General features: G+C 40.1%; 1 protein-coding gene across 3 annotated transcripts in view; it reads right to left on the reverse strand.

Moving 5' to 3' along the window:
* Positions 1-4,125, reverse strand: part of LOC104760662 — a 9,118-nt gene extending 4,993 nt beyond the window's left edge. The window contains exons 1-7 of one of the 3 annotated variants that reach the window (XM_019240365.1): positions 3,943-4,125; positions 3,296-3,384; positions 2,339-3,208; positions 2,136-2,256; positions 1,956-2,051; positions 907-1,683; positions 217-794 (exon numbers count right to left, since the gene is read on the reverse strand). In XM_019240365.1, the coding sequence (XP_019095910.1) occupies positions 217-794; positions 907-1,683; positions 1,956-2,051; positions 2,136-2,256; positions 2,339-3,208; positions 3,296-3,384; positions 3,943-4,024 (2,613 nt within the window). In that variant the 5' untranslated portion in view covers positions 4,025-4,125. Of the gene's footprint in view, positions 1-18; positions 795-906; positions 1,684-1,955; positions 2,052-2,135; positions 2,257-2,338; positions 3,209-3,295; positions 3,385-3,942 lie in introns of all 3 variants that reach the window. The other 2 variants (XM_010483620.2, XM_019240366.1) reach the window with 2 other exon arrangements.

The raw sequence follows: 16,722 nt of genomic DNA on the forward strand, positions 1-16,722 counted from the left end.
CTGCATCTGTTGATTGACCTGTGACATATCTTTTGATGGTTGCAGCCTAAGTGCATCAAAAGATGCCTGCAACTGCCCATAAGATGGCTCTCCAAACCTTTGCTGAGAACGTTGTTGATCTGCCAGAACCTGGGAAAACAGCTGCTGTTGCTGTCGTAACAACTGCTGCTGCTCTTCCTGTTTCTGTTGGTGTTTAAGCAAGAGCATCTTTTCCACCAATAGACGCTGATGTTGGGCAGAAAGTGGTGTCTGAGCATTCAACCGCAACAAGAGCTGTTGCTGCTGCAACAGATTGAGCGATTGCTGATCTTGAGAGAGTCCAGTGGCAAGCATCATATCAGGAGATAACATGCCAGCAGGATTATTTTCAATAGGCTGACCCAGTAAACCTGCCAAAGGTATATTATGCTCTGGCAGTCTCTGCTGTTGGGCCCCAAATGGAGTTTGCGTTTGGAAACTTTTGGATTGATGCAAATCACTTTCCTTTTGATTGGATTGTGACCAAGCAGGAAGAGGACCACTAACAGCAGGAGACGACCTATCAGTTACACCTTGGAGGATGGACAACAAATCAGAACTCGGAGAACGGACAGGTTGTTGAACATTTTCTGACACATTCTCTGATCCTGGCATCAGGTTTGCAGATTCTCGACCAGGCCAATATGAATATGGACTAGGTATTGATCTCTGCCTCTCAAGTTCCAGTTTCTTGGCCAAGAGATACATGTCAGCCCCACCATCAGTAACTGGTAAAGATAACCCACCGGAACTATTTACTCCATATCCTTGAACACCTACAGAGACAACATTGAAACAGAGAAAGCAAATAAAGTTACTGGTCTGGACAGCTAATAGTATAACAAAATATATTCTTAGAACACTTTAAATAACTAACGCTAGGACTACCTTGAGCTGAACTGTTCAAACCCCCAGACATCAATGATTCAATAAACTGATTCTCCGCTACAGTCCCTGCAACATGCTTATACCTCATATCATTTTGCACCATCTGAGCCTCACCCATCCCAGAATGAACATTTCCCACACCAGGGAAGGCTGATGGACCAACTGCATCAACAAATTCGTTTTGCTTGGCACCAGTAAAACCAGGTGGTGGACCCGACTTAGCCCGCAAATGTGGCATTACATCACCAAGTAATGAAAAAGGAGAATCATTTGGTGCAGTTGCAACACGAACTAGCAAATCTATGCCAAAATATCCAGCCTCAAACCATCCAATGATATCAGATCCAGAAAAAGGGCCTTGAATTAGACCCTGAGGATCTTTATAATAGAGTGAAAGTTCTTCAGGTGAAGGTGGCAGATGCTTTCTGACTTCCTGGTCCCTGTCAAACACCAAAGATGGCTGCCTTCTAAGTGCAGGATCTTCATTGATTTGCCATCTTGAGTCACCTTTGGATTGTGGCAAGATCATATTATTGCTGCCTAAATGAATTATTGAATCTTTAGGATGCGACCAGACGCTGTCAGAAGATTTCAGCCTGCTATCAGCTGAAGGGTCATTCCAATCATGTGAGTTTCTATTTGACCTTTCTCCCGCAGAAGGCTGACGCCATGGAGAGACAGATTGAACATGAGTATTTCCCTGCATACTGAGTTCTTTCTGTTCTCTGACAGGTACCTCATTGCCTTTCCTAAAAGGTGCATAACCTTCATGAGAAGCTGCAAAAAGAAAGAAACCATAATGTGAGAGGCTAGTAGGGACATAAAAAGAACTTGAATCATCTAGATTAAATGTTAGCATTTTCAGCTTTGACAACACTGCTTATAGGATTTTAATGAATTTGAGTATGGAAATCGACATTCACTCAATTCCAATACCAGCTTTTATCTAACAGCACCAACAAGAGTAAAAAAAGCTGCACTTTTTTTTTTTTTTTTTTGACTTTCGAGTCAACAAAGCTGCATGAAAGCGCCAATATGGCAACGCATACCTTCAGGCCTAAACTTATCATCTGGATAGTTTCTTGTTTCATTACTTTCATCTTTAGATTCTTCAGCGGCGAATGTCATATCTTCTCTGCTTCCAGCTGCACCAAGGCATTCACAAATTTTACTCATTTATGTCATATACAAAACACTAGAAGCTTAGATGTCTTTCACAGAATTCTTACTCGGCCTGATTCGCCTAGGTTGTGAAAATTCAGCTGGATTTCGTCCACCGGTGCCCTCCTTGGTCGTCTGAGGGGCACCACTGCTCACTATTTTTCCTTTCTCAATCGCATCCAGAACATTCTGTGAGTAACAACAAGGACATATAGATGAGAGTTGAGATATTTTAGGAAGAAAAAGATCAACTAAATTAGGAAATACTCACCACTTCATCGGAACTTGGGGCGCAAAGAGCCAAAGGATCCGATGGCTGATCACACGTAAGGGAAGGAACCTCAATGAACCCATCTGGAAACTTTTCATAACACTCTGAGTCAGCCATCCTGTACACATCCAACAGTTTCATTCTGCTATATCTCAGATGGGGAGGCTGTCCAGGACCACTTTCCCCCTTGTCAGAGGCAGATCCAGGGGCGTGAGACTGGTTTGACGCGCTAGTAAAAAGGCTTCCACCAGGACTCAACCTTCCACGTCCAGCTGAAAAGATAGCAGTGTTGTCTCCGCGCCCCCTACTGTGAGAGAAGGCTGGAACCTGCTTGTTTGGTGTTGATTGGCTGTGAAGTGCTTCCCCTCTTCCTCGACCTTGAGAGGGTCTCCAGGGCCGGTAATGGTCTCCATCACCAGTGGGAAGAGATGGACCCTTCTCACGAATGACTTCACCGTCCTTACCAGGTTCATCCCACCTATTACGCGGAATCTCAGCTTCCTTATCATCAGGTCCCCAGCGAGAGTTCCACTTGCTCTCACGCCGCTGCTCTGGCACAGCATCCTTGTTTCCTGAATCAGTCCACCGGTCATTCTGACCACGTCGTGGTTCTCCAAATTTAGGAGCCACATTATCCCACCTGTCCACCTTCTTATTATCAGCAGCAGAGTCTTTCTCGCCATTCCGCCAGCGGTCTTTTCTGACAGTGGACAAGGTATCCCTTTCCTCATCACGCCAACGATCAGGACGACCACTTTCGGCATCAAGTAAGGATGGCCGGAAAACATCTTTTTTCTTCAGATTATCTGGTGTCTCCTCCCCATTTCCTGTTGGTCTCACAACATCCTGATTCCCATGAGGATTTGGATCCTGTAATAGTTAAGCCAGTTCACATGTTAAAAAGCGAAGATAAAACAAAACAAAAAAAACTGCACGCATAAGCAACATAAACAATACCCCAGTTCCCATTCCAGTCTTGTTCTCCCCTGGTTTGGAGAGAAGCCACTGAGGTGAAAGAGGAATCGCATTGTCAGAACCCTGGATATCTGCACATGATAAGGCCACAAATGTCACTCTCATCCCACTAGTAAAAGACACAGTATGAGTTACATTGACACACCATGAATCACAAAAAGGTCTGACATACAAGACTGAAACAATCCACATCTAGTGGATCTGCAACAATACTAAACAACAACAACGAACTTAAAACAACAGTTGTCTTTCAAGGCAATGAATCCATATAAAATTGATAACAAGCACACATAGAGCTCATGGTACCATCAAAAAAATAATTCCTTTAAACGATTCCAAATATTAAAAAAAATCAGTCACAAAATCAAAACCCCAAGAGCTAAAAACTTTGTAATGATATGGCTTTTGCTCTCAAACGAAGAGCGATCCAAAGAAACCAAAAACCCTAATTAAAGAGTTATATAAAACTCTGTTAACGCTAATTCAATCAGAGAAGGAGCTGCTGCAATCACACTAAAAAAAATTAAGATTTGTCTTCGAGTCTCCGTAATGAGAAGAAGACTAAAAACACACACAATCATCGTGGGGGGGAGCTAAGGAAAAAGAAACGATTGAGAATGGGGAAATACCCTTGAAGATCTGGTGCGGTGGATTGACGGTGAGGTGCTTGTTGCGGTGGTCTGCGGCGGAGCCAGCGGAGGAGTTCGCCATGGATTGATCGGTTTCGTAAGTTACAGAGTTTACAAAGAGAGAGAGAGATGAAGCAACAAAGGAGAATAGAGAGAGAGAGAGATTAAGGGTGAAGAGGAACGTAGGTTTAAAAGAGAGAGACCCCCATAGAGGAACGACTAAACAACGGCGTACGTTAAAGCTCTTTCATATCCAGCGTATTTTAGTATTCTCTATTTCCTTTGGTAATCTATTAAAAAAAAAAAAAAATTTAAAATCTTTTTTTTTTTTTTCTTTTTCTCTTTAGGGTTTAGACAGTTTCCCCATGATTATCCACTTTGTGTCTGAGCACACGCGCGTTGTAGAAGTTGCCTTTGAATATTAGTCCACGTGTTGTGTACGCGCCGTATAGTGAACGAGAAGATGAGATTGATGTTAATTTGTGTGTTAAACTAGCTTGTTTTTGTTGTTCTCGCTCGAACTTTTTTTTTGGTTTTTTGTTTTACCGAGTCCTTTGTGATACGAAGCGTGGCGTCTCTTGGGTCATGTATGAATAGAGAGAGTTGCTACTACGAAAGAACCCTAATCCGGGAATTAAAGAGGCAGAGCAGGACGGTTTTGGATTGGGTTTTGACTTTCAGACTGGTTGTGTGTGTACTACTGATACACCACCACATGCGTATGGGAGTATCTTTATGTGTGGTTTGTAAATGTCACGTTTTGACAACTTCTAACTTTTTTTTTTTTTTTTTAATATGATCACAACCATCGGTTAAGTAAAAACAAACAACCATTTTCTTATTAAAATAATAAAAAAATCATTTTCGAACTTGGGTAGTTTTCTCATAAATTTAATCTTATATCTACATTAGTAATAATTATTTGTAAGAAAAATATAAATTATTAATTCTCTCTTGTTAAACATTAATTTCTTAATATCATTAAAACAAAAATGTATCTGAAATTATTAAAATATGATTTGTATATAAAATTGTGCCACATCTCTTAATTTAATTTTTAATTAATTTAAGAATTTAAATTTTTTATTATGAATATACGGATATTCCTATATAAGTCATGTAGAATGTATATATGGAAAGGATAGAATTGTAAATGTTAGAAAACCCTAATCTATGTTGTAGTCCTACTATATAATGTAATCTCTCCATCTAATAAGAATCATTCAGCCTCACATATTATATGGTATCAGAGCCGCGATCTCTCTACCTAAAAACCTTAAATTTTTCTGTTTTTCTCACGCCGCTCACCATGTCATCCTCTTCCGGTTAGACCATTGCTGTGTCTGCGACACAAAACATCCTTTCCGTCAACATAATGAACGTGAATAAGCTCACCAGTACAAACTTCTTGATGTGGAGTCGTCAAGTACGTGCGTTGCTCGATGGCTACGATCTCATCGGCTACGTCGATGAATCTGTTGCTGTCCCTCCTCCTACTACCACCACTGCCGGTGTTACCTCTGAAAACCCAGATTATAAGATCTGGAAGCGACAAGATCGCTTGATTTACAGTGCACTTTTAGGTGCTATCTCTCTTTCTGTCCAACCGTTGCTCTCTAACACAAACACATCTGCTGAGATCTGGCGTACGCTAACGTCGATCTATGCTGCTCCAAGTCGTGCTCATGTTTAACAGATACGACAACATATCAAGATCTGGACCAAGGGAGACAAGTCCATTGAGGCGTACTTTCAAGGTCTTACCACACGGTTTGATCAGTTGGCTCACCTTGGCAACCCCATGCCGCATGAGGACCAGATTGAACAAATCCTTGCCGGTCTCCCTGAAGAGTAATGTCGTGTCGTCGATCAACTTGAAGGTGGTCCCCTACTCTCGCTGAAGTGTATGAAAAGATACTTCACCATGAGGTTAAACTCAAGAGTGTCGTCGTGCCTTCGTCGTCTCTACTGGCATCCGCAAATGCTGTGAATGTTCGTGGTCCACAACATCATGGTCCATCTCGCTACAACAATCGACAAAACAACGCTCCACGCAACAACAACTCGGCTCCACGTGGCTATCAAGGCCGTTGTCAGTTTTGTGGCGTTTATGGCCATAGTGTACGGTGTTGCTCTCACTTTCAGGTCTCCGGTGGTCCGTCTAACAACAACACTCAGGCTTCTGTCCCATGGCAGCCCCATGCTAACATGGCCACTACTACTCCATGGCTTCTTGATTCGGGAGCCACTCATCACCTCACCACCGACTTGAGCAACCTCTCACTCCAACAGCCTTATAATGGCGGAGAGGAAGTCACCATTGCTGACGGCACTGGTCTTCCTATCTCACACACGGGTTCCACCCTTCTCCCTACACCTACTAAACCGCTTACACTGAATGATGTTTTATATGGGCCTAATATTGCCAAAAATCTTATTTCGGTCTACCATTTGTGCAATAGTAATTGGGTTTCTGTGGAATTCTTTCCGACTTATTTTCAGGTGAAGAATCTCAAGACGTGGGTCCTGTTGCTGCAAGGGAGAACTAAGAATGAGCTATACAAGTGGCCAGTACCAATGACCAATAACTCCATTTCCATTTTGACTACCACCACATCAAAAGCATCCCTATCCTCTTGGCATTCCAGACTTGGCCACCCATCACCTCCTATTTTACAAAATATTCTTTCAAAGTTTTCTTTACCTTGTTCTGAATCCACAAATAAACATTATCCATGTTCTCATTGTCTTATCAATAAAAGCCATAAGCTTCCTTTCAATACAAACACCATTACTTCGACTAAACCATTACAATATCTTTATTCAGATGTGTGGATGTCTCCATTACTATCCACCGACAATTTCAAATATTATTTGGTCATTGTGGATCACTATACACGATATACTTGGTTATACCCATTGAAGCAAAAATCTCAAGTGAAAGAAACTTTTATTGCATTCAAGGCTTTGGTCGAGACACGTTTCAAGGAGATGATAGAAACGCTTTATACCGACAATGGGGGAGAATTTCTTGCTTTGCGACAGTTCTTGGCAACTAATGGCATCTCCCATCTCACTACACCGCCAAACACACCGGAACACAATGGTATCTCTGAACGCAAACATCGGCATATCGTTGAGACAGGTCTTACATTGTTGCATCAAGCCTCAATTCCAAAGCAATACTAGCCATATGCGTTTGCCACTGCCGTTTATCTCATCAACCGGATGCCCACTTCAGTGTTAAACGACGTCTCACCGTATGTCAAGCTGTTTCAAGAAGAACCAAATTATTTGAAGCTTCGTGTCTTTGGGAGTCCATGTTTTCCATGGCTTCGTCCATATACCGACCACAAACTTCAAGATCGTTCCAAGCCGTGTGCGTTCTTGGGTTATTCCTTGGCACAAAGTGCGTATTTGTGTCTTGATATTGCGATGGGTCGCATTTACACGTCGCGACATGTTCAGTTTGTGGAATACAGTTTCCCGTTTGCTTTGAACACCACCACTGTTGCCACGTCTTCACCGGAGGTTTTTACTCCTCATCTACCTCCTGTTGTCACCATTCCGACGCCACCACTCGTTACAACTCCAATTACTCCTCCTACAGCCCCAAACTCTCCTGCTCCTTCACCACTGAACCCCGTTACAATGTCGCCACCATCACAACCGCGTACTAGACTTCATAATGACATATCCTTACTGGACCGTGACTCGTCTCCAGGCCCATCACCAAATTCAGAGTTACAGCCCAGTCCACAAGTACCAAGTCCATCTGCTTCTCCGCGATTGTCTCCATCACCCGATCCTTCTCCATCGTCGGTCTCGTCACCTGTTGTTGTTCCACCTCCTGTGGTGCCTCTGCAGCCACCCGTGAACACTCACCCAATGCAAACACGACGGAAGAACAACATCACTAAGCCAAAGACTAAGTTTAGTTTTTCTGCTATCACGACCAAAATCACAATCCCGACGACGGTGACACAAGCCAAGCTTGATAAAAAATGGCGAAATGCAATGGGTGATGAGATGAACGCTCAAACAAGGATGAGGACATTTGATTTGGTTCCTCCAACTCGAGGTCATATTATCATTCCTACTAAATGGGTTTATACACTAAAATATTTGCCAAATGGTTCTCTGGATAGGTATAAAGCCCGTTTGGTGGCTTGCGGGTTCAATCAGGAGTATGGTCTGGACTACGACGAAACATATAGTCCGGTGGTCAAGCCTAATACTATTCACTTGGTGCTTCAACTTGCTGTCAATAATGCATGGCCGATTCTACAACTAGACGTTAATAATGCTTTCCTACATGGGACATTAACCGATGAAGTCTATGTCTCACAACCACCGGGATTTGTCGACAAGGATCGCCCTCATCATGTTTGTCGGTTAAACAAGGCCTTGTATGGTCTCAAACAAGCTCCACGTGCGTGGTATCAAGAATTGAAGACATACTTGCTTCGGATGGGATTTCGGAACTCTCTTGCGGATACTTCTGTTTTTGCGTATCTTAATGGTCACGACATTTTGTACACACTTGTTTATGTCGATGATATCATTGTTACGGGGAGCACTCAGTCTCTTATCACCGGTTTCATAGATGCTCTATCCACTCGGTTCTCCCTCAAAGAACCAACTGAACTTCGTTACTTCTTGGGGGTTGAGGCTACTAGAACACCACACAGGCTCCATTTCATGCAAAAACGATACATTCTCGATCTTCTTTTGAAGACCAATATGCTCGACTCAAAATCAGTTTTTATGCCAATGTCACCGAAACCGAGGTTATCTCTATGCTCCGGCACTCTCTTTGATGATCCGAGCAAGTATCGCATGGTCTTAGGGAGTCTTCAGTATCTCTCCTTTACCCGTTCAGATATTGCATACGTCGTGAACAAATTGTCTCAATTTATGCATCAGTCGACCGATATACATTGGCAAGCTGCAAAAAGGATTCTACGCTATCTCGCTGGCACTCTATCTCATGGCATTTACCTTCGTCCTAATGCTCCTCTAGCTTTTCATGCCTATTTTGACGTGGATTGGGCAGTGATATGGATGATCTGGTGTCCACTAATGCCTACCTGATCTATCTTGGTTCCGCTCCAGTTGCTTGGTCCTCTAAGAAACAGAAAGGTGTAGCTCGCTCTTCTACTGAAGCAGAATACCGAGCTGTCGCGAATACATCTGCTGAACTCCGTTGGCTCACTTCTTTACTCACAGAACTTGGTGTTCAGCTTCCGACGTCTCCGGTCGTCTATTGTGACAATGTAGGTGCAACTTACTTGTGTGCTAACCCTGTTTTTCATTCTCGAATGAAACACATAGCCCTAGACTATCATTTCATTTGGGAACAAGTTCAATTGGGTGCATTGAGGGTGGATCATGTTTCCACCAACGATCAGCTAGCAGATGCGCTTATCAAACCGTTGCCAAGAACCAGGTTCACTGAGCTCGTTGACAAGATAGGAGTGACTCAAGCCCCTCCATCTTGAGGGGGCGTGTAGAATGTATATATGGAAATGATAGAACTGTAAATGTTAGAACCCTAATCTTTGTTGTAGTCCTACTATATAATGTAATCTCTTCATATAATAAGAATCATTCAGCCTCTCATATTATAAGTCATATATTGTATATTTTTGTTATATTGCTAGTGTAACCGCTGTCAGACAGTCACAAATCACTCTCACACGCATTCATTTTTTAACATTTATACTAATCTTTTAAATTGTTTAGTAATGCCTAAAACTACAGTTGTCCAATTCTGTAAACTTTTGCACATGCATCCGCAGCCGTTACATTTAAACCAATCACACGTTTAATATAAGAGTGTTTTAAAGGTTAGAGAGCTAATTGATAGGAAAAAATATATATATAATGGGGTTAATTAAAAAGGTTGGGCATATGTTCCCAATCAAAATTTTGGTACTACAATTCATAACCACCGGTTGAGAAAAACCAAACTACCATTTTATTAGTTAAGTAAAATAAACATTTTCGAACTTGAGTAATTTTCTCATAAATTTAATCTTTATATCTGTACATTTTTTTTCCATCAAAATAGAAATTTTATTTATGAATTCATAAAGTCAAGATACATTTGTTCATATAGCCAAGTAGGTGGTTGAAAACTACCTGAATAAAAATTATAATTATTACAACCAAATTTGGCTAAAAGGTATGCAACCTTGTTACATGATCTTTTCTTTGAAACAAATTCAATATTGCGAAAGCGAGAAGCCCAAAGTATAATGTCATGATAAACAACGTCAATTGATATATCTGAAGATACACCATTCAAAATTTTGGTTAGATGTTCACAATCACCCTCAAAAGAAACGAAAGTTAAGTCGCAGATCCATGTTTGTTGCAGAGCTACCATAAGAGCTTTTTATTTCAGCCTCAAGCGGTGAAGTTGCATTTGGTAGTCGTGAAGCTCCCCAACCTAGTGACCTGAGCTATCTCTTAAGATCCGTCCTGCTTATATTAGTTTGTGGATCATAGTCTGCATCATAATTACACTTAGTATAACATGATGCATGTTGGTCCCAAGATACATTTATATTGGCTAGGGGTAAAAAAAGGGATCCATGTTGTGAATGATAGTGTGTAATCCATTCCAAAACCTCTGCTTGTTCCCGAAGAACTATTGAGGTGGTGCTTTCGGAGATTGATTCAAAACTGAATTTATTCTGTGATTTCTATATATACCATAATTCCACAATGGTAAAAGTTTTTCTTTAGTTGGGATGGTATGCTCTGTTTGAAAATCAAGTATATGAGCAAGATTTGCTTCGTAATCACTGAGAAATGTGTTAGATGGAGGGAAATAAATGTTAGCCATCCGCCAAATATTAGTAGTATAGGGACACATGAGTAGGATGTGGTTAATCGTCTCGTCAGATTGGAAACATCGAGTACAGACAGGATCTAAATTCATTCCTCTATTATCCAATCTAGTTATGGTGGGGAGAGCTTTCGAAATTAAGCTCCATAGAAAGTGTTTTATTTTTGGTAATATTGGTGAGGTCCATAATATATTCTTCATACGTACAAAGCCATGAGGTACTAACGGCTGGTCTTCATTTGAAGTGGGAACATGGGTGGACAGCCAGTAGACCGAATGTATAGAATACTCTCCTGTTTTGTTATAATGTTAGACGATTCTATCAGGTAATATGTTTTGTGGAAGAGAAATATTTTTTAAATGTTCATGGTCTAGGGGAGAGACCAAAGTTTGAAGCTTTTCGTCGTCCCAATGGCGATAAGAGCCCATAGTTGAGATAAGATCTTTGAGACAGCAGTTCATGTCAGCTTGAGTGCTGATGATAGGCCGTGGAGGGTGAGTAGCAGTCACATTGTCTTTTCCAATTCGGATAGTATCACCTTCTCCGACAATGTAGCGAGTTCTTTTTTTTATAACATCTAAACCGGCTAGCAGAGAAGCCCAATCATAGGATTGATTACTTCTCTTTTTTGCATCAAAGATGGACTCATCACAGAAATAACGAGCTTTCATAATTCGTGCAAAGAGAGAGTTGGGATATTTGATGATTTGCCATAGTTGTTTTGCAAGCAGGGCATCGTTGAATTTTTCTATATTTTGAACCCCAAACCTCCCACTTTTTTAGAGTATTGAAGTTGTTCCCATGCTGTAAGGGATGCTTTAAAGACTTGTTACCGTCCCTACAAATCACCACATGATCTTTCCCTTTGTTTTGTCCTCACTAGCACAGTTCCGACAGTCACTTCCCGGAAGGTCACACATCCTGAGACTACTCGACCATAAGCACGCTTAACTCTGGAGTTCTTTCAAGACCCTTTGACCATAAATATAAGCGCACTTTGGTGACATAGGTGGCCAAATCAATTATTTTAAACCTCTTCGCAAGTCTCTGAAACCGGGGTGTCACAATTCACCCCCACTAACAGATCGCAACGTCCTCGTTGCGCACCAAGACCGTTACCCCCTGACGGTGTGAGTCCACTCGTCTGGGTTCGGCTCAGATACCACTTGTAACGCCCCGACCGCCACCTCAGCAATCCTAATATCTGTTTTAAACAATTCCACTCTAGCATCCTAACAAAGACACAAAGCAAAACAATCGAGCCTCTAGAACATCATTGATAACATCATTATTTTACCCATATTAGCTGTAGTTTTCATATGCATTTGGGAAGAGTTTGATGAGATTTCAGGTATAAAAGGTCTATTATCAAGTATTTAAGGTTTCAACAAGGTTTTACAGGTTTATAGCAAATTGGACTAAAAGATAAGGAAAACATGTTTCAGGACAGATTCAGAGCTTTACAGTACGTGCCACTTTTGAAGAATTTCCAGAACTCAAATTATATCATGCTTGGTGTCAATGGAAATATGAGAGTCATATTTCTCCTCTAAGAGGAATCAAGTCAATCCATTCAGCCATCCAAAAGATATGCCCAATTTACCGAGACGTGTTATAAACCGGCGTAAAGAGAACCATCCAGCCGATGGACTTTTATTGAAGGCCTGACCATCGACCATCACGACGGCCCAGTACAAGACTCCACCACGGTCCAAGTGCCTCTATCGCTGCCCCTTGTCCTGCACTCAAGTGTAACCGATGTCAGATAGTCACAAATCACTCAAATAAACATTCATTTTTTAAACAATTTTATACTAATCTTTCAAATCATTTACTAACACCTAAAACCACATCTATCCAATACTGCAAACTTTCGAACATGCATGTGCAGCCGTTACATTTAAACCATCACATGTTTAAGATAAGAGTGTTTTAAAGGTTAGAGAGCTAATTGATAATATATATATATATATATCTAATGGGTTCAGTTAAAATCGTTGGGCATACGTTCCCAACCAAAATTTTGGTAGTACAATTCAGTTTTAGATTTTAGCTAAAAACTAATTGGAACTTTTTTGTTTTAATCGGTAACCATTTTGGTTTTGTAAAGTTAAATTGATGATTGTTAACAAAAATTTTAATCTAAATATAAAGTTAGCTTTTCTTTCTTCTCCTTATCTCATCATTTTTTATTTTCAAATTTAACAAATTATCCACATCATCCCATGAACATATAATCTCAAGTTAATGTATCAGTTAATTCACTCATTTTTGTAATATTTTCACTTATTTTTGTAATATTTTATTATTATTATTCAAAACTAATTTAAAATAATCTAAATAAAATAAAAACCAAAAATGAAATAAAAAATACTGCCAAAAAAAATATCGAAGTAAAATATAAATAGAGATTACACTTATGTAAAATTAGATATTATAAAATATCTAATTAGATTTTATAAAATATCTAATTAGATATTATAAAATTAGATATTTTGTTATATTGCTAGTGTAACCGTTGTCAAACAGTCACAAATCACTCGCTTACACATTCATTTTTTTTAACATTTATAGTAATTTTTAAATCATTTAGTAACGCCTAAAACCACATTATCCAATTCTGCAAACTATTGAACATGCATGTACAGCCGTTACATTTAAACCACCACAGCTTTAAGATAAGAGTGTTTTATTAGTTAGAGAGCTAATTGATAAGAAAATATTTATGTAATGGGTTCAGCTTAAATCGTTGGGCATAAGTTCCTAACCAAAATTTTGGTAGTACAATTCAGTTTTCGTTTTTAGCTAAAAACCAATTGGAACTTTTTTTGTTTTAATCGGTAACCAGTTTAATTTGATAAAGCTTCTTTTAACATGATCAACCTTGAACGAAACTTCCAAATGACCATGCCTAGTTAAAAAAAACTAGGTAGCACTAGGTGCTGGGTATAATTTTATCGTGCTGATAAAAATAAATATAATTCATATTAATTTGGTAGAGTCCACATATATTGCACAAGATAAAGTCAACACAAATCTAAGTTTATCTAATAAAATTAAAAAATTTGTGGTCGGTTTAATAGGCCCATAGTCTAACCCAAGAAAAATCTTAAAGAAATTAGGGTAAATATTATTCTCTATAAAAAGAGAAGAACCACTTGTTTTCTCTCTTTTATTTGGGCGATTTCCCCAAAGTTAACTATTATGGTCAAAACCAGTTTTTATCCTTCGATCTTGGCCGGCGTTGGTTTCTCTGGCGTCGGCCGGCCCTTTGTTTCTTCTGTTTCTTTTAATTTTCAAGTTCTTATTTATGTATAGATCAATAACATCGGCAGTTATGGTATCCATATCGGTATCCATTTCTCATTGGTTGATGTTAGAGTTTCGATGTCTCATCTCATGTCACTCTTCCCGAGAGTGTCAGGTGCCAACCCAATTCTGGCAAACATATCGGAGTAGGGTCGGCGTCCTTCCGTCGGAGATTAATCCAGACGGTTTTCATAGCTTCATTTTGAAACAACTTGACCCGTTTTTTTGTTTTAAATAATAAATAATAATAATAATGATACATAATAATAATAATAAATAAACTACAACTATCGGTCCCATACCCACTAGCCACCTAACCACAATCACAACCAAAAGCGGAATAACAAATACCAATATCCAATAAATATCTAATAATAATAAATAACCACTATCCAAAACATAACCCTTCCAATATCAATCAAAAGGAAACAAGGAACCAGCAACCTAGCAAGTTTTAAAGACCTAAATCTATTAACCTAACAGTGTCAGACAACATCAATTCGAGTCCCTAGAACATCCTCCTCTTCATAGCCCCTCACCAAGACTAAGTCCCGGACGGAGCAACGTTCACCACAGCTGACCAACTAAAACCCATTATTCCGTCAAGGAAGGACATTTTTGGCTCGGACATTCAAAGGGCCAATGCAAGAGGGAGTTGAGGCACACCTAAGGACCAAGAAGGAAATGTTATACCAAGATTGATTCTCCGTCAAATGGGAAGAATGGTATGGAAAGCCAGGCTATCGACAATGTCCCTAAGTTGGTCGAGGAACCCATAGGTAAGATCTTAGGACTAGACTTATCTAGGAAACCTTAGCTGGTCTAGGGAATTAGGAAGGGTCAAGGAAAATGGACTGAGGCAGGATGGTACGGGTTAAGGCAATGGTTGGCCATGGTAGGACCAGCGGACATAGGTTGCGTTAGGCGATTCGGACAGTGGCGGTACATGCTAACGTGGGTCACTATCAGTGATCTAGACGATGGCAGTACTAGTTAATACGGATTGTCAATAGTAGCTTGGACAATGGTGACACTGGCATGTACAGGATGGCTATCAGTGATGCGTACAGTGGTACCACCGGTCGATGCGGGTTGCCATGGATAATTTGCATGAATAAAGGAGTGGTCCGGTACGTATCATTTCCTTAAGCTAGTACGCGTACAAGTGACCTTATGTACCACCGTCAGTTCGGTACCCGAGGGCCGGAAACGGCCGTACCGGTACGCTAATGAACGGACGGTCAGGATACAAGGGTGTTAACCAAGGAAATGGACGGCCAGGATCTTCCCAAAGGTGGTGCTTATCCGTTTAGATTCCATCCGTATCTGTTAGGCTGTGGAACTTATCCGTTCGCCATGTCTCGCAAACACTCAATTTGATCTATTTCTTGATTTCGCCGTGAATTGTATGTTTATAACAATAGGGACAGAATTTTGTCAATTCCAATCGACTGGGGGTGTTATGCCGATTCTTTTGAGTAATATATCTGGAAATTCCCGCCGATTCTTTCTTAATATCATTTCGAACACAACTGGTACATTCCAAAATAATTGTTACTCGAACATCTTTACCCTTGGCCATGAAACCTCCTTTGGATTTATGATTCACCTCAATCTTCTATTTTAATTTTAGGATCCAGAAAGAACAAGAACCAAAAAAATAGAAGCTGTTAACTAAAAAAATTTCTGAAATATTTCGTTGCAATGAATATTTTATTAATTAGTAATTAAATAAAAATAAAATAATTAAGTAATACAATACAATGATTTTGTGAAAACTATATTGAAAATCTTTGTACAGTATTTTTTTAAATATCTCATAGGATACTCTTTCCCTAGCAACACTTTTTTCGTTCTATTACTAATTTAATTGGATCCTGAACCCTCGTTTTTANATGGAAGGGAACACCTACCCGTTTAACTAGAGCCGCAAACGTTGCTCCGTTCGGGACTTAGTCTTGGTGAGGGGTATTACATTCTTCTCCCCTTAAAAAGAATTCGTCCCCGAATTTTGTAATGTCGACCGCGAATAGATAGCTTCTGATGTCGTCTCCACTTAATTCTTGAATGGCTTGTTACGGCCTGGTCACTCCGATAAACTCCCTTAAATGATCTTTACCATTATTTTCTTGCACCTTTTTCTTTTGCTTTGTATGCGTTCTTCTTCCTTTGTTTTGACGTGATGCGCGCATGGAATCTTACCTTGCTCCTTCGAGTTGGGTCGTCAACTCATAATATCCTTCTTACGTCCTCCTTTGCTTTCACTAAGGTACTTTGTGGCCATGTAGTTTCTTTTCACCCTTGGTCTTCATGAGTGATTCTCTACGTCAATATGTATGGTGTGGCTATCGACTAGTCTCTTTGTCAGCGAGGTTCGGGGATAAACGTCCTATCTTCTAGGTTTAACCCTAACTCTCTCTTTTGCTTTCCGGACTCCCTAGAATTCTATGCGCTTAGTTGGAACTCCTTGAGTTAAACAAACATAAACACTCACACGCAAACAAGCAATCAATAAAAAGCAAACAAAGGCAAGAGCGAGAATATAAACATAGCATGGTTATATCATAACATAAGTTTTAAACATCACGGTTGTATCCACATACACAGACCGCTT

Source organism: Camelina sativa, chromosome 18 (assembly GCF_000633955.1).
Source record: "Camelina sativa cultivar DH55 chromosome 18, Cs, whole genome shotgun sequence".
In the NCBI taxonomy this organism is placed as follows: domain Eukaryota; kingdom Viridiplantae; phylum Streptophyta; class Magnoliopsida; order Brassicales; family Brassicaceae; genus Camelina; species Camelina sativa.